This window comes from Macrotis lagotis, chromosome 4, assembly GCF_037893015.1.
Source record: "Macrotis lagotis isolate mMagLag1 chromosome 4, bilby.v1.9.chrom.fasta, whole genome shotgun sequence".
In the NCBI taxonomy this organism is placed as follows: domain Eukaryota; kingdom Metazoa; phylum Chordata; class Mammalia; order Peramelemorphia; family Peramelidae; genus Macrotis; species Macrotis lagotis.
Window position 1 is genome coordinate 43,712,177 of NC_133661.1, and position 27,783 is coordinate 43,739,959.

At 32.2% G+C, this 27,783-nt stretch overlaps 1 protein-coding gene and 1 pseudogene across 1 annotated transcript; both read left to right on the forward strand.

The window, feature by feature from the left end:
- The first annotated feature begins 7,850 nt into the window (after nt 1–7,850).
- LOC141523084 (olfactory receptor 6C2-like) lies at nt 7,851–8,794 on the forward strand. Its single transcript, XM_074236363.1, is given in 2 exon segments — nt 7,851–8,624; nt 8,627–8,794. Coding segments are annotated over 2 exon segments (942 nt in total).
- A 15,871-nt stretch (nt 8,795–24,665) lies between these two features.
- On the forward strand, nt 24,666–25,613 carry LOC141522646 (olfactory receptor 6C75-like; annotated as a pseudogene).
- The last annotated feature ends 2,170 nt before the right edge of the window (nt 25,614–27,783 follow it).

Here is a 27,783-nt window from a genome sequence, read left to right on the forward strand (position 1 = left end):
CAGGGGCAGCTAGGTGGCATAGTGGATAAGGCACCGGTCCTGGAGTCAGGAGTACCTGGGTTCAAATCCGATCTCAGACACTTAATAATTACCTAGCTGTGTGGCTTTGGGCAAGCCACTTAACCCCATTTGCCTTACCAAAAAAAAAACCTAGAAAAAATAAAATAAAATACCTTCAGACAGCATAAAGTCATTGGAAGTCTACCTGCCAAGGCAGACTCAGAAACTTCATGAAACAAAAAAATACTTTTCACACAAATAAAATCAGATCTAAATAACTGGACAAATATCAATTACCCATAAGTAGGCTGAGTTAAAATAATAAACAGGACAGTTCTACCTAAATACAATTTTGTTTAGTGCCAATCAAACTTCCAAAAAAATTACTTTTTGTGAGCTAGAAAAAGTAATTACTAAATTCATATGGAGGAACAAAAGAACAAGAATATCAAGGGAATTAATAAGAAAAAATGCAAAGGAAGGTATCTTAGCTATACCAGATCTAAAATTGTATTACAAAGCATCAGTCATCAAAAGGGTTTGGTTCCGGCTAAGAAATAGATTAGGAATAGAGATAGCAGTAAATAACCATACTAATCTACTGTTTGATGAGCACAAAAATTCCTGCTGCTGGGATAAGAACTCACTCTGATAAAAACTGCTGGTACAACTGGAAGATAGTAAGGCAGAAACTAGGAATAGATCAACATCTCACAAGCTATACCAAGATAAGTTAGAAATGGGTGCTGGATTTAGACTTAAAAGATAATATTATTAGCCATTAGGAGAATAAGAAATGGTATACCTAGCAGATCCACAGACTGAGGATCAGTTTATATCTGAAGAAGAGATAGAGAACATTATAACAAAGCAAACTGTATAATTTTGATTACATTAAATTAAAAGTATTTGCACAAACTAAACCACAGCAACTGAGAGTAGTAATAAGAATGTAGTAAGTTGGGAAACAATTTTTATGACTAGTAGTTTTTTTTAATATTTTATTTATTTTGAATTTTATAATTCCCCCCCCAATCTTGCTTCCCTCCCCCCACAGAAGGTAGTCTGTTAGTATTTACATTATAACTAGTGTTTTTGATAAAGGATATATTTCTAAAATATGGAGAGAACTGGATTAAATTTATAAAAAAATCAAGTCATTTCCCAATTAATAAATGATCAAAAGTTTTGAAAAGGCAATTCTCAGATGAAAAAATCAAAATTATCTGTACCCATTTGAAAAATTGCTCTAAACCATTTTTGATTAAATAAATGCAAATTAAAGCATCTCTGAGGTATCACCTCACATTCAGATTAGACAATGTGACTGGAAAAGAAAATGATCAATGTTGGAGGGACTGTGAGAAAACTGTGACACTAATGCATTGTTGGTGAAGCTGTGAATTTATCCAGCCTTTCTGGAGAACAATTTGGAATTATTCCCAAAGGGCAATAAAAATGTGCATACCCTTTGAATAAGCAATACAAAGGTGTTACTGGGTCTGTATCCTGATGAGATCATGAAAAAGGGTAAAATTCCTACATGTACAAAAGTGTTGATAGCAGTTCTTTTTGTAGTGGCAAAGAACTGGAAATTGAAGGGATGCCCATCAATTGGTCAATAGCTAAACAAATTGTGGTATATATATGTAGAAGAACACTTTTGTTCTATAAGAAATCATGTGGGACATGATTTCAGAAAAGCCTGAAAAGGATTTGCATGAATTGCTGTGAATGAAATGAACAGAATCAGAAGAACATTATACATTAACAACAACATGGGGTACTGATCAGTCATGATGGTCTTGTTCATCTCAGCAGCACAATAATCAAAGACAATTGTAAAAGAATTGTGAAAATATCAGTCATATCCAGAGAAGAAACTGTGGAGTTTGAATGAAGACCAAGACATATCTTCAATTTGTAAAAGTTCTCTTAGGTATTTTGTTTTATTTTCTCTCTAATGTATTTTTTGGATCGTATTTGTTTGGATTTGTTTGGATCGTATTACTCTCTTGCAATAAGTTCAATATTGATCTGTTTTGTATGGTTATAAATTTAGAGCTTATATGATTGCTTTCTGTCAGGGAAAGGGGGAGGGAAGGAATAGAGGAAGAAATATTGTAAATATTGTAAAACTCAAAAACTATGAAAACAATGATTGATAAAATCTACCATTGAATGTAGTTGGAAAAACAAATAAAATATTTAAATATTAATAAAAGAAATTAGCTTTTCAGGAAAAGCTTGACAGACATATTGAAGGAAAGTGAAGGAAAATGAAATAAGCAGAAGCCACAAGAACATAGTACATAATAACAGCAATACTATATCATAATCAGCTGTCAATGACTTAGCTATTCTCAGAAATACAATGATCAGAAACAATTCCAAATGGCTTATGATAAAAATTGCAATCCATCTCGTCGGGGGGACTAATGGAATCTGAATGCAGATCAATGCATGATATTTACAATTTTCTTTAAATTAAATTTTTTGTACTATTTTCTTTCACAACATGATAAACATAAAAATAAGTTTTGAATGACTCTACACATAAGCTATACCAAATTACCTTCTTTTTCAATGAGGAGGAAGGCAGAAGTGAAGGCGGGAAATCTTGGATTTGAAATTTAAGGAAACAAAATCTTAATATAGTTTTTATATATAATTGGGGACAATTAAATATTTAAAGAGTGAAAAAGCATTTTGAAAACCTTAAAACTGTCTAAATTTCATTCAACCTACTTAGTCATTTTAACTTTCTCTACACCAAGAAGTGAAGTTGGAAGCATTGATTTTTCAGTCAAACAAATGCTATGTTGGAACCTTGTTCTTTGGACAGTGAATGTCATAGAAGCCATACTCTACATTTGGAACTTTAAACATTCCTAAGAAACCTCACCTATTTTATTTTATTGAGGTCTTGGTAGGTTATCATTAGGATTTGGAGATGAAATTAAAACATAAACATAAAAGGATGTAGTTTTGTGCATTTCCAAAAGTGACTAATTAATTGTTTTAAAGGAACCCCCCAATGACCATACTTTGTTCTACTCAACCTAATTGTGAAGGAGTGTATCTGGGGTCTCCCATGGGTATTTTCTGCTTTATCACAATAAATAACCAAATGGATAACATATCAAGCTGCTGGTCTTCAAAGTGGAAAAATTTTCATCTCTAAAAACAATGGGGTTAGGCCCTAATTGTAGCTGCATGGAAAATATGATTAGAAATTGTAGTGTAGTGGTTGGGTTTTAGAGAAACACTAAACAAACTAGCAGAGGAACAAGAGTTTTATTATAATAAATATATAGTACATAAAATCCCCTCATTTCAAACTCTTTCAAGGGATGAACAAGAAAGGGATTCACACGAAAGAAAAGAAAGACAGAATTTGAAAGATGATTCTCATTCATTTCTGCTAAATCTCCAAAAATACATATAAATTTGTTAGAGCTAGCTTGGGAATTCAAAACCCAAGCATATCATGGAGCTAAAATCCTGAGATGTGAATTTCCTCAATGATTTTGTTATAATGAAAATCAAATATAAAACAGAAAATTTAACTAAGCCAAGAATCATAGATATATTATGTTCTGACTGTCTAAAATATAATTTACATATTTTTTATCTCTTCTCTCAAGCCATAATCTCAAATGTAGGACCATCTTCCTTTTGCTTCTATGTCAATCAGGAAAAAGTACTTAAGTTGAAAAAAGTTCAAAGTGGCCCAAGCACAAAGGTGGCACTTCTGAAAATAACCCCAATGAGAATATCTTCCTTTCATCTACTTTGCTCATACAATAGTTCCCTAAACCATCCATGACCTCCAATTTAGCCTATCTTGAAGTAAAATAATAGCGTTGATGTAGAGAAACTTTGCAAGCATGGGCTTCATTTTGCATAATCATTTCAGTCACATTTGACTCTTTGTGACTCCATTTGGAGTTTTCTTGGTAGATACTGGAGTGATTTGCTATTTACTTCTTTAACTCATTTTACAGATGAGTGACTTGTGTATGTCATACAGCTACAACATGTCTGAGGTCAAATTGGAACTCTGGAAAATGAGTCCTGCTGATTCCAAGCCCAAATTTCTATCCACTGTACTACCTAGTTATGCCAAGGGCATCAAAGGTAAGAAATATTGGCTATAATGAATGACAGTAGATTAAGAGCCCAAATCAGTTTATTCCAAAAGGCTTTGTTTCTACACAATGGAAAGCTAAATTAATATTTGATGGAAGATGATGGAAGATAAATTTGAGAGAAGGCGATTTGACAAAAGCAAAACAAACAAAAAGAAAGAAGCCAAAGGTTACTTCTGACTAGAGTTAAAAAAAATAAAGGAAAATTGAAGACTATTAGACAAGCTAAGTCAGAAGAGAAATACTACAAGGCATCTGAACCATCTTTATTGACTTCAATATCAGATTTACTTTTTTTCCTAATCATTCATTCATTAAGTCAATCCATAAGAATTTATTAAGTATTTATGTTCTTTGGACAATGCTAAGCACTTGGATAAAGAAAAGGTCTCTCAGGGAGCTCATATCTTAATAGGACAGACAGTGTGCTAATAATATGGATATACAATATTTATAACATGTAAATGGAAAGAAACCAGAGAAAAGATACCAAAAATATTGATACATACTTATACACTCAAAATTGCACTTTTATTTAAACAACAAAGCCAACATCAAAGCACTAAAGCTATCTTCAACTGTGATGGATATTAGTCATCCAGCATCATGGGGGCAGGGATATTAGACTAGAAGTCAAACCAGGTTCTTCTGGTAGTTCTGCAACTATGGATAAGTCACTTAACTGCCGAATTTCCCATCATGTCACTGGGAAGGCTTTGATTAGTTTAGCTCCTTTTAATCTCTATATTTTAACGGCTCTCCCTGTTCATAATAACTCTTCATTCCTTCCAGAAAATTAAAGCCAGATCATAAAAAATGGTTTTCCTATCATGCATGTGATGAACTTAATAATTATAGAGACTAAGGAAATGCAAAAGAAAACACCTCTGTGGATTTAAGAAATTCCTTTCCCTGCACATTTACCTAAAGGAGGTATGGTCATTTTGATTTTGTGATCTTAATTCTTCTTGTTTGGAATGTACATGATGTAATAATGCTAACTTTTATACTGTTCTTTAAATGTTAGTTCATTTTATAATCAAAACAAACTGGGAGAAAGGAATTATTGTTATTTCCATATTATAGATGAGGAAACTGAGGCAAATAACATTTTAGTGATTATGGTTTGAATTGAGTTCTGATTCTGTTCTAACATGCCATGCACAGCATCGCCTGGAATTATAATTTGAGTCAGATACTATTATATGATAAAAATCATTTCTTTGAAGGCAGAGTATTATCTGTAAAGAGGCATTGAGTAGTGTTGGTAAGCCATTCAGAAGACATTAGCTCCTTGATTCTGGGAAAATAAAGTATTCTCTATAAACTCCAATTTCTTTTTTTTAATTTAATTTAATTTTATTTATTTAAAGCAATGGGGTTAAGTGACTTGCCCAAGGTGACACAGTTAGGTAATTATTAAGTATCTGAGGTCAGATTTGAACTCAGGTACTCCTGACTCCATGGGTGATACACTATCCACTGTACCACCTAGCTGCCCCTAAACTCCAACTTCTTAACAGTTTCAAATAGGGAGGGGAGAGAATGGTGCCTTCCTAGTTCTCGTTTAATCCTAACAATGCTGCGAGATAAGTTCTATTATTATTCCCACTGTACAAGTGAGGAAACTGAGGCAGAGTTTAAGTACTTCATGTAGGGCAAATATTTATTAAATGTTAAAGTTCAAATTTACACTCAGATCTACCTAACTCAAACTTCATGAATCAATTCACTGGTGGGTCAGCTGGCTGCCAATTGCACTCTTTCAAAGTTTGCTGTAGTCAGTGAATTCTGGGAATGAGTCTCACCAATACCTGGGCTGATCCCCAGATGACAGATAAATAGTTATAGTAATATTTCCTATTCAATATCCAAATATTAAATTAAAGAAATATTTTAAAAATGAATTTATCACCAATCAAATATTATAAGCACACAATTTAATGTAAAAGCTAAATAACTAGACTGAAATTGAAGATAAGGTTATATTCATTTTTCTCTTTTTTGCTTTAGATAAACTTCTTTGTTTATATGTATTATCCCTTCAATTAGAAAGCAATCTCCCTGAAGGCAGGAACAAGTTTGGATTTTACCTTTTTATCCTTAGTGCATTGCATATAGAGTGTTTAAAACTGTTTATTGCATTAAATCAGATTTGATTTATTAAATTTACATTAAGCAAATGATTTTCATGTATTTGAAAACATCCTATCAGGAGATAAAAGAATGCATTCAATGAATTGTAATCGTATTTGGAATTTGATGTCATAGAATAAGCCTTTATGCTCTAATTTCATAACATGGCCCTTTACATACTCTATACATTATGATAAGAGGTTATTGATTATTATATACCTGATCCTAGGGACTGTCTTTTGTATTTCTTTGTGGCCTAAATGTTTAGTTCAATATTTGGTACATCATAAGTGCTCAATAAATGCTTTGCTGATCCCTATGTTATATCCTTGATCACATCCTGTATCTTCCTATCTTCAGACTTTTATTCATTCTAACTCCAATGTATGGAATATTTTCATCCTATATACCTTTTTGTGCCCCTGTGCAGAGAAGAATTCCTATGTTGAATTTCTCAAGTCATCCATTTATCCATTCTGAATCTCAATAATTGTCCAACTATAGGAATTATTTGAGTACTTAAAGATCTCTCTTCAATTATAAGATTTTATTTTTAAAAAACCTCATTTTCTAATTATATACAAAGACAGTTTTCTTCATTCATCCTTTTGAAAACTTTTAAATATGTCATTTTCCTACCATCTTCCCTTCCCTATCTCCTCCTTTTGGTAGCAAATATTTTATATATGTTATATATGTACACTAGTGTTTAACATATTTCCATATTAGTTGTGTTCTGAAAGAAGAATTAGAACTAAAGGAGGAAAACCATAAGAGACAAGAAAAATATAAAAGAAGTTTTATAAAGTGAACATAGTATGCTTTGCTCTCCATTCAAAATCCATAATTTTTCTCTGGATGTAGATGACATGTCCCTTAACAGGTCTCTGAGGATTGTCCTTAATCATTGAACTGCTGAGAGTAATTGCTTCCATCAGAGTTATTGATCTCACAATGTTGCTGTTGATGTGAACAAGGTTCTGGTTCTGCACACTTCATTGAACATCAGTTCATGCAAGTCTTTCCAGGTTTTTTTGAGGTCAAGTAACTCATGTTTTCTTATTTCAATAGTACTCCATAAGATTCATATACCATAACTTGTTCAGCCATTCTCAATTGTTGAGCATTATAAGGAATATTTCACAAAATTTCACAAATATATATATATGTATATATATATATATATATATATATATATATATATATATATATATATATTAGGTAGAGTTAGTGTTACAATGTCTTTTTCCTTCCTTATCCCTTTTAATTAGATCTATTTCTGCTTTGGTTGTATTAGAAATCCGGATTGCTGCTTCCTTTTTTAAATTTAACTGAACAATAATATATTCTGCTCCAGTCTTTTTACCTTTACCCTGTGTGTATCTTTCTGCTTCATATAGTTTTCTTGTAAACAACCAATTAAAAGTTTTTTTGAGGCAAAGACTGAATTGTAATAAGCCAGCGCACTCCTGTACCTAGCCTTAGCATAATATATATAATTAGGGAAAGTTGAAAGTACACTGAACCAAAAGAGTCTTTCTGTTTTATAGGTTCCATAATAAGATGTTGAAAATGAGAAATGAGACAAATGTTGAAGAATTCATCTTAGAGGGATTTCCAGCTGTCCAGCACCTGGGGAAAGTCCTCTTTGTTGTCCTTCTGCTGCTATATCTTCTGTCAGTCATAGGTAATATACTCATTGTCATGATTGTGTGGATGGACCATCGTCTCCAAATACCAATGTATCTTTTCCTCAGTGGTTTCTCTTTCCTGGAATGCTGTTTTACAACAAGTGTTATTCCCAAATTGCTGGCAATCTTTCTTTCAGGTATGCAAACCATTTCCTTTGCTGCTTGCTTCACTCAAGTCTTTGTCTTTATTTCTCTTGGAATCACAGACTTCTTTCTTATAGCTGTGATGTCAATTGACCGATACATGGCAATTTGCAACCCTCTGCATTACCCTAGTATCATGACAATGAAGGTCTGCTTCTTTCTTATCTTGTACTGTTGCAGTATGGGGATCATAATAACAACAGGTCTGATGGTAAAAGTGTCTCAACTATCCTTCTGTGACTCAAATATCATCAAACATTTCTTATGTGATCTTGGTCCTCTGACAAAACTCTCATGCTCAGACACAAGTGCTGTTGAATCATTGGCTTTTGTTCTTGCTTTGGTCATCATTCTGTCCTCTCTTACTGTCACAATCATTTGTTATATCAATATTACAATCACAATTATGCATCTCCCATCAGCTAAGGAACGCCAGAAAGCTTTTTCCACCTGTTCCCCTCACCTCATTGTCCTCTCTCTAATGTATGGTAGCTGCATTTTTATATATATATAAAACCCAATCAAACCAACAGATTAGACACCAACAGGGAGGCAGCTCTCATGAACACTGTAATTACACCTGTATTGAACCCCTTCATTTATATTTTACGAAATAAGCAGTTCAAACTAGCTTTTAGAGATACTGTTTACAAGATGAAATTGTTGAGATAGTCAGAACTTTAACATTGGAAGGTCATCTATTTCAGTTAATCATAAATACATTTCATTAAAATTTCAAATAATAGGAAATTCATTTCCTCATTAGATAGTCTACTGCTACTCAGTTCTAATAAGATAAAATTATCTTAATTTTGCAGCAAGTATTTTTGATAAAGGCCTTATTTCTCAGATAAATAGAAACTGAGTCAAATTTATAAGAATGTAGTTCATTCCCCAATCGATAAATGATCAAAAGTTAGAAAAAGGCAGTTTTCAGATGAAAAATCAATGCTATCTCTAGTCATATGAAAGAGTTCTCTAACTCATTTTTGATTAGATAAATGCAAATTAAAATAACTCTGAGATAACACCTCACATTTATGAGACAAAAAAACAAATAACAAAATGAGATTGTTGGCGAGTATGTGGGAAAATGGGACACATTTATCATTGGTGGAACTATGAATTGATAAATTCTGAAGAATAATTTGAAACTCTGCTGAAATGGCAACCAAACTGTGAATACCCTTTGATCCAGAAATACCACTACTAGGTTTATATACCAAAGAGATCATAAAAAGGGTGAAAAAATCCTAAATGTGTAAAAATATTTATAGCAGCTCTTTTTAAGGTAGCTAAATATTGGAAATTGAGGGGATGATCATGAACTAAGGAATGACTGAATAATCTGTGGTATATGAATGCAATGGAATATAATTATACAATAAGAAATGATGAGCAGGCAGATTAAGGATAACCTTTAAAGACCGGTATGACCTGAAGCAAAATGAAATGAACAGAACCAGGAGAAGGTTGTACACAGTATCAGCAAAATTGTGTGAAGATCAACTATGAATGGCTTAGCTCTTCTCAGAATTACAATGATCCATGATAGTTACATAAGTCTCATGATGGAAAATGCTATTCATATTCAGTTAAATTGGTGAACTCTAAATGCAGATCAAAGCACACTTTTTCATTTACTTTTTTGTGTATTTTTTTTTTCCTTTTGATGGATTTCTTCTTTCTGTGACTAATGTGGAAATGTTTTACATACTTTGACTGATATGGAAATGTTTTACATAATTGAACATATATAATCTTTATCAAACCACTTAAATTTTTGGAAGAGGATAGGCAAAGGAGAGAGGGAAAAAATCATGGAACTCAAAAATCTGGTAAAAATAAGTGTTGCATAGATCAAAATCAATATAAGCGGGCAAAACAGAAAGGAAAATCAGAGGTGGCATATACAGTAAAATAATGAGGGAAACATAAATATAGTCCTATTCAGATGTTGTTCTATTCCATTGAATTTTGCTTTAGTTTGAAGTTTCACTTAGAAAGACATAAACTGTAAATTATTAGTGACTATTTAAATGTTTATGTTAATATTTTGAGAATTATTTATTTGGAATAAAGTATTTATTAATTAAAAATAAATAATAAAAATTTTCTGCACATATAATTTGTGGAAAACACTATTAAAATAAGATAAATGTACATCATATTAAATTGAAATTTCAATAACATATTTTAGGCTGGAATAAACCCTGGTTCAACTGTCATTTTATAGTGAAACTAACATTAATTCAATTAATATTATTAAGATTTAGATGGGGCGGGTAGGTGGCGTAGTGGCACTGGCCTTGGAGTCAGGAATACTTGGGTTCAAATCCGGTCTCAGACACTTAATAATTACCTAGCTGTGTGTGGCCTTGGGCAAGCCACTTTTGTGGCTTTTGTCTTGCAAAAACCTAAAAAAAGAAAAAGATTTAGAGAGTGCATTAATGTTTATACTCTATGAAGAGGCAATTTTCAAATGAAGAAATAAAAGCTGTCAATAGTTATATGAGAAATATTCTAAACTAGACTATCCCATTTGAGTCTTATAGTAACTCCAGGATTGGTATAATGCATATGATTATCCCCATTTTTGTAGATAAGGAAACTGAGGAAGAGACAGATTTAGTGACTTGTTTAGATTAGCTAGTAAGGGGCAGGGACAGGCTTTGAATCCAACTATTCCTGATGCCATAATCAATCCTCCATTTACCACCATACTCACTAAGTATAGATAATCTAGTTTGAACTTCTTGTTTAAAGTAGAGGTTGCTTAGTATTTGCTATCAACTGGGGAAGTGAATAATGGCACATATGGTTAATGGACATCCTGGAAGCATTCTTTGGGCATAGTTTTAAAGATCAAGCTTTGAGAAAATCTTTAGAAGTACAGATCCAAAAGAAAGTATTGTGAGACTAGACAGAGAGACTTTGATTAATTATTTCTCATTCAGAGAAGACCTGAAAGACTGCATTTTCTCTGAAACCACATAGTCCTCCTCTTATAATGTGGTTCTACTAAATAGGTTTGTTCAAAAGTTTAATCATAAATGAATAGCAAACCATCCCCACAAAGGAAAAAGAAAACAATAACTCTAAAACATCCCACCATGTATGATGTACTTGGAAGGGTAATAAAAAGAATGATATAGGCTGAGGTTGAAAAAAAAGCATCATCACACTTTAGCATCATGATTATCTAGTCTAATGGGTAGTTCAGTTTAGTTCGGATTTAGAAATAATTTGGAAATAATCTTATGTGGAACTTCCATCTAAGTTTGCTCTTTAGAACCATGCCAAGCATTTTTACCTATTGGATAACCAGAAAAAGAGGCGACAAGAATGGAATGGAAAGAATGCTGGATCTTGAGACAGAAACTGATTTTAAATCCTGTTCTATTAATTACTACAAATGTGATCTTGAGCAAGTCATTAACCTCTCTGGTCACAGTCTCATTCTCTTTTAAATCATATAATTAATCAATACACATTTTAAGGCTCTTACTATGTGTTACAAATTGTGTTAAGCATCAGGGATACAAAAGAAGATGAAAAATTACCCCTGCCCTCAGGGAGCTTACAATCTAATGGAGATGACAAAATGAATACAAATATATACAAATCAAGATACATAATGATAAATATACTAACAGATGGAAAGCATTGGAGATATGAAGAATTAAGGAAGACTTCCTGTTGATGGTCAGACTTTAGTTGGAAGTTAAAAGAAGCCAGGTTGGAGTAGAGGAGAGAGAGAAATGCTGACTTGGGAGACAACCGAGGAAAATGTATTGAGTTGAGAGATGGAGTATTTTGTTCCTTGAACAGTCAAGAAGTCAGTCAGTGGGTTAAAGAGCCCATGTTGAGAAGTAAGATGTAAAAAGATTGGAAAGGTAAATGGGAGCTAGGATATGAACAGGTTTTTTTTTTGGGTGGGGGTGTTGCAAGGCAAATGGGGTTAAGTGGCTTGCCCAAGGCCACACAGCTAGGTAATTATTAAGTGTCTGAGGTTGGATTTGAACTCAGGTACTCCTGACTCAAAGGCCAGTGCTTTATCCACTACACCACCTAGCCACCCCGAATATGAACAGTTTTAAATGCCATACATAGCATTATGTATTTTCTCTTGGAAGCAATGGGAAGCTACTGCAGTTTATTGACATGGGTGTGTATGTGTGTGTGTGACATGATTGGACCTATTTTGGGGGGAAATGGATTTGTGCCTGAATGGAGGTTATATCAGAGTGGGAGGAGATTTGAGACAGAAAGTTCCATTACCCCACTATTGGCAGAATCAAGGTTTGAAGTGATGAGAATCTGCACAAGTGTGTTGGCATTGTAAGTGGAGAGAAGGGGGCATGTTTGAGAGAGAGACAAATTAATTTACCTCAAAATTTTGAAATAATTGTAAATGTAGTACCAGTGAAATGAAAATAACCATACCCTCCATATTTTTTTTTGTTTTCAGCTTAACTATTGCTGGGAACTTTCTTCATATTATAAATTTTAGATCATAGATCATGCTCATATGTCAACTTTAACCCATTTCTAAACATTGTACTCCAGAAGTAGATTAAAAAGAGTTTACAGTGTAACTATCACTGTTCTGAATATAGTTTGCATTGTACAGTTGAACTATCTCCATTCTCTCTCCTTTACTTGCCTGTTTCACTCTACTCTTTTCTGTTCTACTCTGCCCTATACTGTTGACTCATATTTAATAAACTAAAAACCATTTGCAAACTCTAGTCTGCTAGACAAATCAACTTCACACCATAATTATGAAGCCTTTTGGATCTAAAATTTGTCACCCTGTTTATAGTCATCTTATCACTTGTGGCTCCAGAAAGATATTGCCCTGATACCTGTTCATTTTTGAAGATGATCTTGGGTTCTTAAAGACTGTGACAGCCATGAATTACTTTCTAAGATCTTACAAAGATAGAAGAAATTCAGGTATGGGCCTGGTCAAATTTTGGAATCTGCTGTCCGAGATCTAGCTTTATTTATTTGGAAGAAATGCATTACCAGATGGCTAGTCATGAGGCGAAGACTTTGCATTTGAATATGATAATGATGGAATAAAAATATGAGATATCCCAGGGTGGCTAGGTAGTGTAGTGGGTAGAGCACCGGTCCTGGAGTCAAGAGTACCTGAGTTCAAATCTGGCCTCAAACACTAAATAATTACCTAGCAGTGTGACCTTGGGCAAGCCACTTAACCCCATTGCCTTGCAAAAACAAAAACAAAAGAATGAGCTATCCCACACTGAGAAAACAATAGGCCTTTGGAAATATTGAAGTAGTTTTAGTTCATTTTACTGACTGTCTCAAATTCAATGTAAATTAAAGAATATTTAGAGCATGGAATGTTGTAGGATATATATGTGTATATGTTAACAAGTATGTTTAGAGGAAGGTGCATAAGCAATTAACAATTATGTTCATCTCAACACATTGTAAGCTCTGCAGAAGATCTGTGCCATATGTTATATTCTAGTCTAGACTGCTCTGTTTAGTTATGTTCTCATCTAGTTCAGTTGTGTAGCTATGTTCTAGTCTACTTTGTCCTCAACTAGTCTATTCTACTCTCTATAGCTTTAATCTAATCTGGTCTGCTCTATTCAGCTATTATCCAGTGTAATTTACTCTGATAGGCATGCACTATTCTATTCTGCACTGTATTGCTACGTTCTAGGTTAGTCTACTCTGCTCTGCTCAGCTATATTCTAGTCAAAGCAGATTTGTTTTACTCAGTCATGTTCTAGGCTAGTCTACTCTGATTTTTTATCTTTTCAACTAGATACTCTTCTCCAAATAAGGATTTCTCATCCTTGTTTTATGTCATTGATTACATTTGTAATATTTGGTGACACCTAGGAAACCCATCACAGAACCCATTAAGTTTACAAAATAAACTGCACTGGATGAAAAAGAAAATCAATTATATTAAAAGTTATCAAAATATTAAAAACAAAACAAGTACAGAAACCCAAGGTTTAAGGATTCCTCTAGAATTATAGAAAGCTCTGTCTCTTTTTTAGACTTCATTTTAGTAATAAAAATATTTTGTGATCCTCCATTCTCAACCCCCTGTTGATCTCAGATAATGCCATTGGATGGAATTATACCATGGATCCACATACCACCATCAGAGCCATTCTTATAGTTTGAATGAAAGTATGGGAATTTTCAGGAAAAGACTATTGAAAACAAAGGCAATATTATTTAGGGTGGTCCGATAATGCTTTGGGAGGAAAATTGCAGCCAAGAATGTAGAAGCAAGATTTGAACCTCAAAAACACTGAATAAAAACTTAAGAGAATTTGTGGGTATATCACTGTGGTATCTGAAGCAAATCACAATCCTTTCCATTTTAGTAGATTGGCTAATGTAATACTGTGACCAAAGAGTTTCACAACTTTATGGAAAATCTTGACAACTCTATGGACACTTGACTAGGCTAGTTCTTTTTTTTGTTTTTTTAAGGCTTTTGCAAGGCAATGGGGTTAAGTGGCTTGCCCAAGGCCGGCTAGGTAATTATTAAATGTCTGAGACCGGATTTGAACCCAGGTACTCCTGACTCCAGGACCGGTGCTTTATCCACTGGGCCACCTAGCCTCCCCTAGGCTAGTTCTTGAAAGTAAGATCCATATTGAAATCTTTTCCAGTTTTATAGAATCAAGCAAATATTGTGCATCAAAGTTCAGTCTTTGAGGAAAAAAAGGTCAATTTCATTGCATGACAAGATACCAGTGTAAGACAGTGGTGAGATGGTGAAACCAAATCCTAGGGGAAATAAGCATATTTGTATAACATAGAATAAGGAAGAGAGGTTTTCCTCTCTCTGGGAGCCTAGATATAGAACAATGTGAATGTTACATCTTAAAAGCAATAGTAAAGGAGTCAAAATTTAGGGTAATTTGGAGGTGACTGCTCAAGGTTAGTTTGAGGATAACATGGCTTTACCAAAAGAAAAAAAGTCACTTTTTTAATAGATAAGCAAAGTGTATATAAGAATCTCTACTTTTCGATGATGGAGGACATTTGAAATGTGATCTTAGTATATATCACATCCCTAAGGAGATACCTTTCAAAAAGAGAAGGCACCTTGGGATACCAAAGATCAGAATTTAACCCAATGAATTTAGTGTCAAAGAAAGGATAATCAGGTTTCTCATTAACTCCTCTCTATTATTTTCAGGACTCTTTCTTACATTATTATTCACTATTATTTACTGTTATTATTCACTAATTTTCACTATTTTATTTCACTGTTTCCAACCCAGGAGGAACTTACCTGGCAAACTTGAATAAATCACTTATCCTCACTGGACTTGTTTCCTCATTTATAAAATAGGTTTGGATTAAATATGTAAGGTTATTTCCAGTTCTTTATTTTATGGAAATATTTATTTTATTAACTCCACATCTATGCTTAAATATTTTTTAATTGGAAACAATGAAAAGAATTCTCCCAGTTAGGCAGAATGGCAACAGAACCAAGCAAGCAGAAAAATTGTCCAAAAAAAGGAAACTATTTGGACACTAAAAATAGTACAAAACCCCAGAAAATCTAGAAACCAATTGAGGGAAAATATGGGAGTGAAATGATTTCTGTATAACTGAAAAAGAGAAAATAATAATTCTATACGGAAATTTCATAATATGATTTCCCAGAGGTACTAAAAACAGACATGGATTATAAGCATTGCCATCACTCACTACAAGTTTAAAATGAATTCCACAAATCTAGATAGTAAGAAACATTTCTTTTAATTTTAACTGAGAAGATTATGTAGTCTCATTTATCCTCCTCCTCAAAAAATTCCTTTCAATCCCATCTTCACTAACCTTCATATAACATTTACTACATGCCAGATACTTTGTCACATGCTTTACAATTACTATCTCATTTGATATGCTAAAATGACAAACACCAAATACCTCTCTTCTTCATAGCACTTACCAAAAATAAGAATATTTTGCTATTGAATATTATAAATGAGCTACATGACTCAAAATTCTTTTATACTGATACACTATAAATGGATTTCATCAGTTTCTCTATTAATCTATAAAGGAATGTTTTGTGCATTCAATATAAAAGCATCTGTATTTTGATGGATCTGCATCATTGGAGCTTGAAGACCACTGAAGGTGATAACCCCAAATGAGCAGAACCAAGGCAACATTGTACAAGTTAAAAGTATTATTATATGAAACATAACTGTGAATAACTATTTTCAGCAAAACACTGATCCAAGATATGGGAAATGAATATTTTTCTCATCAAGGTTTTTTCCCCCCTTTCTACTTACTCATCCAGAAATCAAGCAGTATTTTAAATAAAGATTTACCTAGTTCAAGATCTAATCAAAGGAGGGAAAAGATCTAGTTTTAGGATAACATGACCCTTCCTCCTTGTGTTTTCTCAAATAGTTCTGGAAAGTGATGATTCTCCCATTTTACAGACAGGGGGATATGGAAATTGATTCCTCTTTAAGTCAAGATTTGAGTGATCCAAGTCATATTTTTCAAGGCCCTCACTTTTATAAATATGTTATAAATATATTATAAGCTACTATAATAAAAATGACAATTCTACCTAAATTAAACTACTTATTTAGTGCCCTACCTATCAAAATTCCTAAAAATTATTCTGAATTGGAAAAAATTGTAAGTAAATGCATATGGAGAAATAAAAAGTCAAAAATTTCCAGGGATTTAATGAAAAGAAGTACAAAACAAGGTGGCTTAGCCCTACCAGATCTAAAGTTATATTATAAAGCATCAGTCATCAAAACTATCTGGTATTGGCTAAGAAATAAAGAGGTGGATCAGTGGAATACACTAGGTGCAAGAGCAGGAAATGATTATAGTATTCAGCTGTTTGATAAACCCAAAGAGTCCAGCTATTGGGCTAAAAACTCTCTCTTCAATAAAGCCTGTTGGGAAAATTTAAAGTTAGTTTGGAAGAAATTTGGATTAGACCAATACCTCATATCTTATACCAAGAAAAGATCCAAATGGATACAGGATTTAGAGATAAAAAACAATATTATAAGCAAACTAGAAGATCAAGGAATGGTTTACCTTTAAGATCTATGGAAAGGGAAGAAGTTTATGACCAAGAAATAGATGGAGGGGATTATTAAAAAGAAACTAGATAATTATGATTACATTAAATTAAAAAACTTTTGCACAGATAAAACCACTGTAACCAAGATCAAAAGAAATGTATTGAATTGTGAAACAATTTTAAAAACTAATATTTCTGATAAAGGACTCATTTCTAAAATATACAGAGAACTGAGTCAAATTGTAAAAAAACAAAACAAAATGAGTCATTCCCCAATTCACAAATGGTCAAAGGATATGCAAAGGCAATTTACAGATGAAGAAATCAAAGCAATCCATATTCACATGAAAAATAGCATTTAAAAAAAATTCAAAAGAAGTACTTTAGAAGCTGTAATTCTTTGACAAATACAGGAACTAAAAATGGACAAATTATATATAATTGCTATAAATGAATGATTAAAATTCTATAGTGGACAAAAATAAAAGAGAATATGTCAAGAATTATGGAAAGAAATGCCTTCTTACAAATTAATATTTATAAACAAAAAAATGAAAGGAAGGAGAGGAAGTTGAATTTTCATTTGTTACTGAACTCAAAGGGAAAAGTGAAACAGAAATAACTAGAAAAAAGTAAGAAAAAAAGGAGGAAAAATTTAAGTAAAACTCCAAAACTAGAGAAAGGAATAACAAGAAAATTAGAGGGAACTTGAGAATGAGGGAAATGGGATGGCTTAAATTGAATTAAGCTAAAATACCTGGAAACAGTTATTATATATATATATATATATATATATATATATATATATATATATATATACATCAAGTAAATAAAAAAAACAGGAGAATCAATCACATAATCGGACTAAGTAAAAGCATTCATAAAATTAAAAGGGTTAAAGCAGAAAACCACGTTGTGTTAAATGAAAACATGAAAAATATGCCAATATCAATATTATACAAATTCTCCAAATGCTTTAGCTTCTAAATTCATAAAGGAAAAATGAAAGAACTATAAGAAGATCCAAACATCAATGGTACAAAGAGATTTCAATATCTCTCAATTTTGGATAAAATTAACAGAAAGATTACATTTGATAATGGTAAAAGACTTATGGCATTTTCTAAAGGACTATTTCTCAATACTACATTGAACCTTTACAAAAATTCAACACAGAGTAAGCCCTAAAAGTCTTTATTGTTTGACCCAGAGATACTATTAATGGAACCAATGCACTAAGCATTTTATGGATAAGAATGAAGTCCCCATACCAAAATATGTACGGCAACATTTGTTAGGATAACATAGAGTAAAAGCACAGAAAATGTCCAATCAATTGGAAGAATAGTTAAATAAAATGCAATACATAAATATAATGAAGTATCATTGTGCCACAAAAATGACAAAGATGGTAGAGAGCAGAGAAAGTTCTATAACTATTTGCAGAGTGAATTAGAGTAAAAAAAAGAGACATTGCAAATAAATGTAAAAAGAAAGAAACAATAAAAAGTCCTTTACCAATCATAATTCAATAAAATAGCAAATAAAGGAAACAAACTAAAATATTTACTTGAAAGCGGAATCCCAAATAATGAGAGGTTCAATGAACAAATCATAGATACAATGAATAAAATTATACAATAATACAATACAACACAACATGCCAAAAAGTGGGGAAGTGCAGCTAAAATAGTCCTTGGAAGGAAATTGTATTTCTATAAACCCACATTAACAAAATGTTCAAAGAGAATTAGCAAAGTGAAAATACATTTTTTTTAAATTATAAAAGCAACAAATAAAATGAACTTAAGATGAAATAGGAGTTATTGAAGTTGGAGAAAAAAGTTGGAAACAAAAACAGCATAGAAATGATAAAGTTAAAATCTAGTTCTAATAACTATTAAAATTAATTAAACTTTAGTCAATATAGTTTAAAAGGATAGAAGTTTAAGGCAACAAAATAGTAAGTGAATAAGGTAAAATCACAGTAAAACTCAGAGTGAAAACTATTATATGATCTTATAATGCACAATGAGATGTTAATAGAACTGAGAATACAAAAGAGGAATGCATTCAAAAATATAAGCTTATACAAACTAATGGAAAAATCTTAAATAATTCAATCTCATAAAATTAAATAGCATTAGTGGGAGAGGATTTACCTTTTTAAAAAGTTCCTGGTTCTGAAGAATTCATAGAACCATTCAACCATTTTTTTAGAGGAAAAGTCACATCCATAGTACATACACTATTCTCAAAAGTTGGGTATTTTTTTATAAGACAACTACAGTCCTAATACCTAAATGCACACAAGTACGGTAGATCAATGGCATGAGTGAATAGCAATTCAAATTTTTAAATAAATCCAGTTAAACACATACCAAAAAGCCATTGTCATTAATTTTGATCAAATTGGATTGATATCAAGGATTCAATAATGGTTCAACATTAGGAAAACAATTGACAAAATAATATTCAAACAAAAATATTCAAACATATCATTATCTATCTTCCTTTCTGTCTATATGTGAGAAATCATTGTTTGACAAAGTATGACTTCAGTGTCTTCAATGTTTGACTACACTCAGCATTCCATAACACCTGCTTTAGCCACTGTGATCAGTGGAACAAATTGTTTCCATTTCCCCAATGCAAAAGGGGGGAGACTTCACGTGCTTGAGCTTGGTAGGTCCCTAATTCACTAATAGGTTCGAGACCCATTGCTTACCCTCAATTTGCTTTAGCTTGTCTACCAAGATGGATGTAGTCACTGCTCATGCTATAGCTTCTTAACATCACAGATGAAAGTTGAGTACCAAATTTGGATGAGCAGCTCTGAAAAGGGCTTTTCAAGTCCTCACACCAGAAGTGCTAGACCTCCTTGAAGATTTATATAAAAACAAGAATGGAGGAATATAAGAATTATGGGAAGACAGTCTTGAGCACTTTATTTGGAGATGTAGGAATGATGCTCATTGCACATAGCTTTAGACCTTTACAATGTAATTTATTAATTATTCTTATATTTTTCCTCTTCATTTTCTTTAAGATGCTATATTAGATTGCTCTTTGGAAGAAGAAGGGGGGAGCAATGCAAAGGAAAACAATGATGTTGCAAAAAAGACATTAATAAAAACTTCTTTAAGAAAGAAAATAATGGAGTTGTGAGAGCTGCCTTCATTTGTGGAATTTTAGGTCACAAGATTTTACATATCCTATCTCTGTTTTGAAATCTGCTTTCCAAAATTTCCAGTGAATAAAAAATTATTATCCTTTTTCTTTGTCTTTTTGTCATTTATACAAAGATAGAGTTAATTTGCCCTCTCTCTCTCTCTCTCTCTCTCTAGGTTACCATTGTTTCTGCACCAGTCCCCTAATAAATAAGAAAGAGATCTAGAATGTTTTTCTCCATGTGTTGTCTCTGACAATTTTTGGAGAATGAAAATTTTGAGGAATGTGCTATGCACAACTTGCTATTCCTATCAAATATACAAAAAATTATCATGCAAATTTTTTTCTCTTTTTTTGCCTTGCCCACAACACTAGAAATGCCCTTAGGCACAAATAGATAGTTTATATATAATATATATGAAAAATAATTCTAAGTATATTTAAGCATAATATATAAGAATAGAAAACTTTCAAATTTTGGTAATTGGACAATTCCTAAAGGGAAATTCTACTATCTCAAGAGAATTTCCCATAGCCTTTGAGTTCTTCAGTATTTAGTTCTTGCCAATCCTAATGACTTCTGGATGGTTCAAAGATCTCTGCTTGTTGGTCTTAGTTCTCTCTGATGGTCAGAATAAATACTCTATTGAGAAACATGTCAAATCTACTCTGAACTACCAATGAAGAGCAGTTTTTACCTCTGAACATAATGGAATGAGGGTCTAATTCTGGAAATTGTGATATGAAATTGAAGACTTTAATGTATAGGTATGTGTCCTTGAAAATCTATGCAAAACAAAAAGAAAATCTAGCTTAAGACAATCCGTTATCCTTTAGATGGGTACTCAGCACTCAAACTTTCATCATTTCACAAGATGCCAAGAAATATATAGCGTATAGCCCTGAGGTATAGAATAGACATTTAAGATGGAAGTGAAGGAGTCAGGTCTTCATAATAAAACTTTAGCAAATATAATTCTTCAATTGATCTGTCTGGATTTCAAGAACCAATGTGACTAAAATCCTGTCGCCATTGTTTGAAAAAGCATTGTTTCAAAACTTGGCTTAGGAATTGGGAGATGGGGGAGAGAAGTGAAAATAATAGGTCTTGTTATTCCTGTCTGTTGAAAGTAAAATCTTAATCTCATAACATGGGAATATTTTCTCTTTTTCCCTTTACCTCAATCTAAGTGATAGAAGATGAAAACAAGAGAATCTCAAGATTCTGAGTCCTGCAAACCCTGCTCTGTAAGTGTCTTTCCTCAATCTACTTGCTTATTTAATGTTTCCTACTCTTATCATGATGTAGATAGAGATGTCAAATACTATGGGTCACAGCTGCCTGAACCAGATTGAAATGTAACTGAGAAAGATTTAACCAAAAACAAAACAAAACAAAACAAAACAAAACAAAAAAAAATGGACCACAGATAATGTTAATATATGCTGGGGTGGGGGGGGCGGGTTAGATCATTGTAAGTCAGCAAGGTTCCTTTTATATGGGATAATGGGGCCCATTTCTATTTGAGTTTGACATCACTATTCAGATTCCAAAACTTTCAGGCTAGGTCTTCATTGCCAAAGCAGAGTGGAGATAAGATATCAGAATGCTGTTTTTGAATGTTGTTTCAATCAGATTTGACTCTTCCTGATCCTAATTGGAGTGTTCTTGGCAGAAATACTGAAGTGCCATTTTCTTCTCTAGCTCATTTTGCAGATAAGGAAAACAACATAAACAGGGTTAACTGACTTGCTTATAAGTCACATGGGCATTAGGGATCAGACTAGATTTGAATTTGGGAAGATGAATCTTTTTCCTGACTTCAGACCCAATATTCGATCCACAGAGCCACACCACTTTCATTGTTTTGCATAATGTAATCTAATCAGGTAATTTCCAATAGCATAGTTACTGTACTTTAGACTTCTGTTGCATTATTAATATACTGTACTATTTTAAGCAAAGATTAATTATAATGTTTCATTTAGCAAAAAAAAAAATCTGATCCTTGATTCCAGAAGACTGTTAGATTCCAGTTTCTATTATGGTAAACAGGAAATAAGTGGATAGAGGCTACATGCATGAATTCACAATCATAGGATGCTCCCAGATGAAGAAATTCCATCTACTTACACAAGTCAGCACTTTCTCTGAAATTTTAGAGAACTGCATGTAGTGATGGCAAACTCAAATTGAAAGGACATCTTGTTATTTGAAGCAAATGTTATAAGTTATGAATGAATCAAATTGTATCCATCTATGTGAAATCTCATTGGTTATCTGACTCAGTTTTATGATTCTTTGTCATTCTGTATAAAATGTCCTCACAATTTTGTATCATGGCTGGCATTAATAAAGATGCCATACACCCATAGGTTATTGGTAGGATCTAAGAGAATAAAACTTCTTTTATCTAACTAACTTTTGTTATTTCATTTTTTAGCCTAAGAAAATCATACATAAGGAACCCATGAACCACACATTGACTTAGAAAACCACCTATAATTATCTACTGCTTTTTGTTAAAAACAGATAGAAACTACATTTTAATCTTGTTCCTAACACCATCAGGATGGTTGTGGAAAGCTTTCAATCCATGCATTGTGGATTTGAGACCTCACATCTCCTTAGGGACCTGAGAGTTTTGAGGTACTTCTCACAGTCACACAGCCCACATATGCCAAAGAAAGAATTTGATTCCAGGCTTTCCTTAGTCTGAGGCCAGTTCTGTCTCCATTACATCATAATGCCTTCAATTAATGAAATTAAATATAAAATAAGGAGAAATTGATATTCCATCAGTTATTTTCTGGAAGTATTTATTATTATTTTGATTAAATATGTTTATATTTTCAATGTTAGCCTAAATTATTATTTGGACCAAAGTTTCTTAAAACAAACTTTTCTTTAAAGATAGAATATCAACTATGGAAATAAAAAATACAGTAATGTGATAAGAAATCGACATTGAATTGACTTTGAGTAAATAAATCACTTGATCTCTTTGAAGCCTAGCTTTCTCATCTATAAAATGTGGATAATAAAACCTGCTTATAATATGGGGAACTTTTTAAAATGCATTGTAAACTATGAAGTCCTAGAGTAATATAAGATATTGCTTGAAAAAAAATCATCTAAAATGAGAGATAGTGGATAAAGAAACAGTTTTTTTAGGCTGGAAGTCTTAGCTTTAAGTCTTTGACAGTTACTGATTATCTGACCTTGGACAAATCACATGTCTCCTCAGTGCTACAGGGATTTTCAAAGATTTGTTAACGATAATTTTCTTAGGGTAAAAATGAAATAACACAAGTTATATCATAAATGAAATTTTATTCTCTAGGATCTTACCAATAACACATGGATGTATGGCATCTTTATTAATGCCAGCCCTGATGGAAAATTTGGGGGATATTTTATACACAATGACAAAGAATCATAAAACTGAGTCAGGTAACCGATGAGATTTCATATAGATGACAAAGTTCTACAATTTGATTCTTTCATAACTTAAAATAATTGCTTCAAATTCCTATTAATAAGAATCCTACTTGGGCTGGAGAAGAAATGTTTACATATAGTCATAGGAGTGCTCTCTCATTATCCAAGATGTCTCTTATCTTGTGATTTGTTGACCAAGGTGTAGGAATTTATTGGTGCTATCACTGAGTTGGCCAGGTAATATTGACACAGGATAAGTCAATATTTTAGATTGTAGGTGACAGGCCTTGACAAAGCAGATTGACATTTTTACACACTGAAACAACATTCAGATTTATAACTATTAAAGGCTAAGAGACTAATTTTTTATCAGAAATATAGAATTAAAGAGCATCAGACAATTATAGCGGAATCAAGAATAGTTGCACAACTACATTTGAGAGCAACATTCACAAGTCTTCATATGCCCCCAAACTCTCTAGAATACGAAACTAAAATTGCAAACTAAGTTTTACTCCTTTTAAAATACTGAGTTAATTCCATGGTTATTAATTAAATCTGCAATAGGCTAACAATTTCACTCATTTAAATACTGATGTAATTTATGTAGAAGACAAAGATCTGTTGAGTCATTTTTCAAAGTCAAATAACTGTTTAGAAAACTTACAGGATATACTGTTTCCTTTTTCCACTGAATCTGGAGAATTTCATTTTGATTTGTATAAAATATCATCTTTCATTTTCTCTTTCCATACAATATATAAATGTAAAATTGCTTCCCTTTCATTTCATAATATTTATTGATCAACAATAATCTTTTGCCCACTATAGGTCCTGTAAAGCACATGGGAAAAATAGGTAATTCGACAACAGTGCAAGAATTTATCCTGGAAGGTTTTCCTGCTGTTCAATACCTCGGGATACCTCTCTTCATGGTCCACTGACTTTTCTATTTAGTATACATCATGGGAAGTGTTGTCATTGTCACCATCACATGGTCTGACCACTGTCTCCAAACACCAATGTACCTTTTCCTGAGTAACTTCTCTTTCCTAGAAAGTTGCTTTATAATAACTGTTATTCCCAAACTGCTAGCAATCTTCCTTTCAGGAATGCAAAAGGTTTCCTTTACTGCCTGCCTTAACCAAATGTTTTTCTTCGTATTTTGGGGGTCAACATGCTTCTTCCTTTTGGCTGTCATGTCTCTAGATAGGTATATGGCCATCTGTAACCCTCTGCATTACCACAACATCATGAACGTGAGGGTTTGTTTCTTCCTAGTCTTATCCTGCTATATTTTGGCTTTCATATTAAACATTGCTCTAATGGTTTCTCAGTTATCTTTCTGTAGCTTTAATATCATCAACCATTTCTTCTGTGACCTAGGGTTTCTAGTACATCTTTCATGTTCTGATACCAGTATGGTCGAATCATTAACATTCTTTCTTTCTATAGTTATCATTCTATCTTCTCTCACTATAACAGTCATATCATACATCAAAATAATTATTACTATAGTCAATCTCCCAACTGCCAAAGAGAGACAGAAAGCTTTTCCCACCTGTTCTTCCCACCTCATTGTCCTTTTTCTGACATATGGAAGCTGTGTTTTTATATAAGTGAAACCAAAGCAGGCTGACAGACTAGAATCCAACAAAGAGGCAGCCCTTGTGAACACTGTGATCACCCCTTTGTTGAATCCTTTCATTTATACACTATGAAATAAACAGGTCAAAAAGGCTTTGAGAGATGCTCTATACAGAATGAAATCCAAGAGACAGAGTCAATTTTAGATTTGGAAAGAAACAAAGTCATCTAAGACAGTATGATAAAGGATTCCACCACTCTATATGATGTTTGAAAAGCATTCTCCCAAACTTTCTCTGGAAATTTTAAGTGAAAATGATCTCACAACCTCCCTAAATGACTAATTTCATTTTTGGATGTCTTTAATTCTTAAATATTGTTTATATTGAATTGAAATATATATATATGTATATATATACATATATATATATATATATCTTTCTTGAGTTTTGCCTTTAGAATCTATTCTGAATAAGTATCATTCTTCCATATCAAAGTTCATTTATTTCTTGAGTAATCTTTTCATTTTTAAGTTAGACATCTAATTTAGCCATGGAAGCCAGAAGAGGGGAGGGATAAATCTTTCCAAACTTTTGTTATAATCATATAATTTTTCTAATCTTTCGACAAGCTGTATTTGCCAACTAGCTATGAATAATTTCAATAGCCAATGGATTCCTTGCCTTACAGTCAACCTGGTGAAGGTGAGCATCTCCATAATATTTTTTGATGACTCTTGGACAACATTCCAATTGTTTCTAGACCATACTCAATGTATTTCAATTTTCTATTATACCAGAACTTTAACTTTACCACCCTAGTCAAATAATAGCAAGATCTTCTCAATAATATGATGAAACAACACACTAGAATGTTCATCTTAAAATGTTGACTTCCAGATTTAAACAAATGATCAAGAAGTGACTTGTCCTTTGGCCAAGTTCAGTAGAATTGCTTCCTTTCTTTATCTGAGCAAAAATTTCTATTAGTATATAATAGGCTATATACCCATTTGCTTTTTTATTACATTTTTATTAAAAAATTGCACTATTACCAAAAATAAATAAACAAATAAAATATGTTACAAAAGTCCAAATAAAAAATTGAAAATGCTCTATTTTTCCATTTTTCAATATGGTACTCATTTCATTTGTATAATGAACTTTCAGGAAGAAAATTCCCTCTTCAGGGACATTCTGTCATCTTCTCTGCCACTAATAATTACCCATAATTATGAAAGGTTAAGTGAATTTACCAAGTAAATACAGCCAGCATCTATGAAGTACAAGACTTGAAGCTAGAATTTCTTGACTTGGAGATGTTTTCTACTTTAATATATATATATATATATTAATTTTAAAAAAAGAGTTAAATAGTTCTGTCCACTTCAGCATTCTCTTTCATCTTTTCTTTTTCTTGTTTTTATGATTTTACACAGTTTTATTAATGTACAAATGACACTTTGGACTGTATTTTTTTCCTCTGGATTGTTTCAATTTTTATTTGTATCATCCTATTTATTACTCTATAGTATATAAAACTACCAAGTGTTTAAATATATTTTAATCTGTCAGATTTTTAACTCTTATCCATATTGCTTGCTCCCAGATGTTTAATAGCATGATAAACATGCTATAAATATTTTATAAAAAATGAAATCTATATTTTCCTTTAAATAATATTCTCACATTGTTATTCCAGTATTTGGGTCCCTAGGTAAAAAATCTGAATACATTTATTGCATGTCACCAATTGCAGTAACTTGAACAAAGTACATGACTAAAAAAACAGTTTTGTGTTGAATTAAAAATTGTTTTCCAAAATGATAAAAATTTTAGAATTTCTGACATTGAATTTTATCCATTTTAGCATCATTAGCTAATTTAATGAATATAATAGGTATCTCAGAGGTATTTTAATGTTAAATTATATTGTTATTAAAAATTGATGAACAATCTTGAGGTTGTTTTTTTGAAAATTTATGTACTTTAAGAAATTTTGATTGATAACATTTGAATTTATTTTGTAGCAAGAATCCTACTCAGAGATTTCCATTATCAGACATCACTTAAATATATAATAAAATGTGCTTTCCCAACTTTTTTTGTTCTTTTTTCCCCCTGGATGCACTGCTTTTTAAGGGCAAAAGTAATTTTTACATTATCAAATGCATGTTTCATATACTACAATGGTGAATGAGATCATTGAACAAATGAGAAAATTCCTCCATTTCCTTACACTTTGGGCAATTGTGATTTTTTTCTCTTTTAGAAGTAACTTTGGTACTTTATTTTCCTCAGTTACATCTAAAAATAATTTTAAATAATTTTAAAATTCATTTTTAAAGGGGCGGCTAGGTGGCATAATGGATAAAGC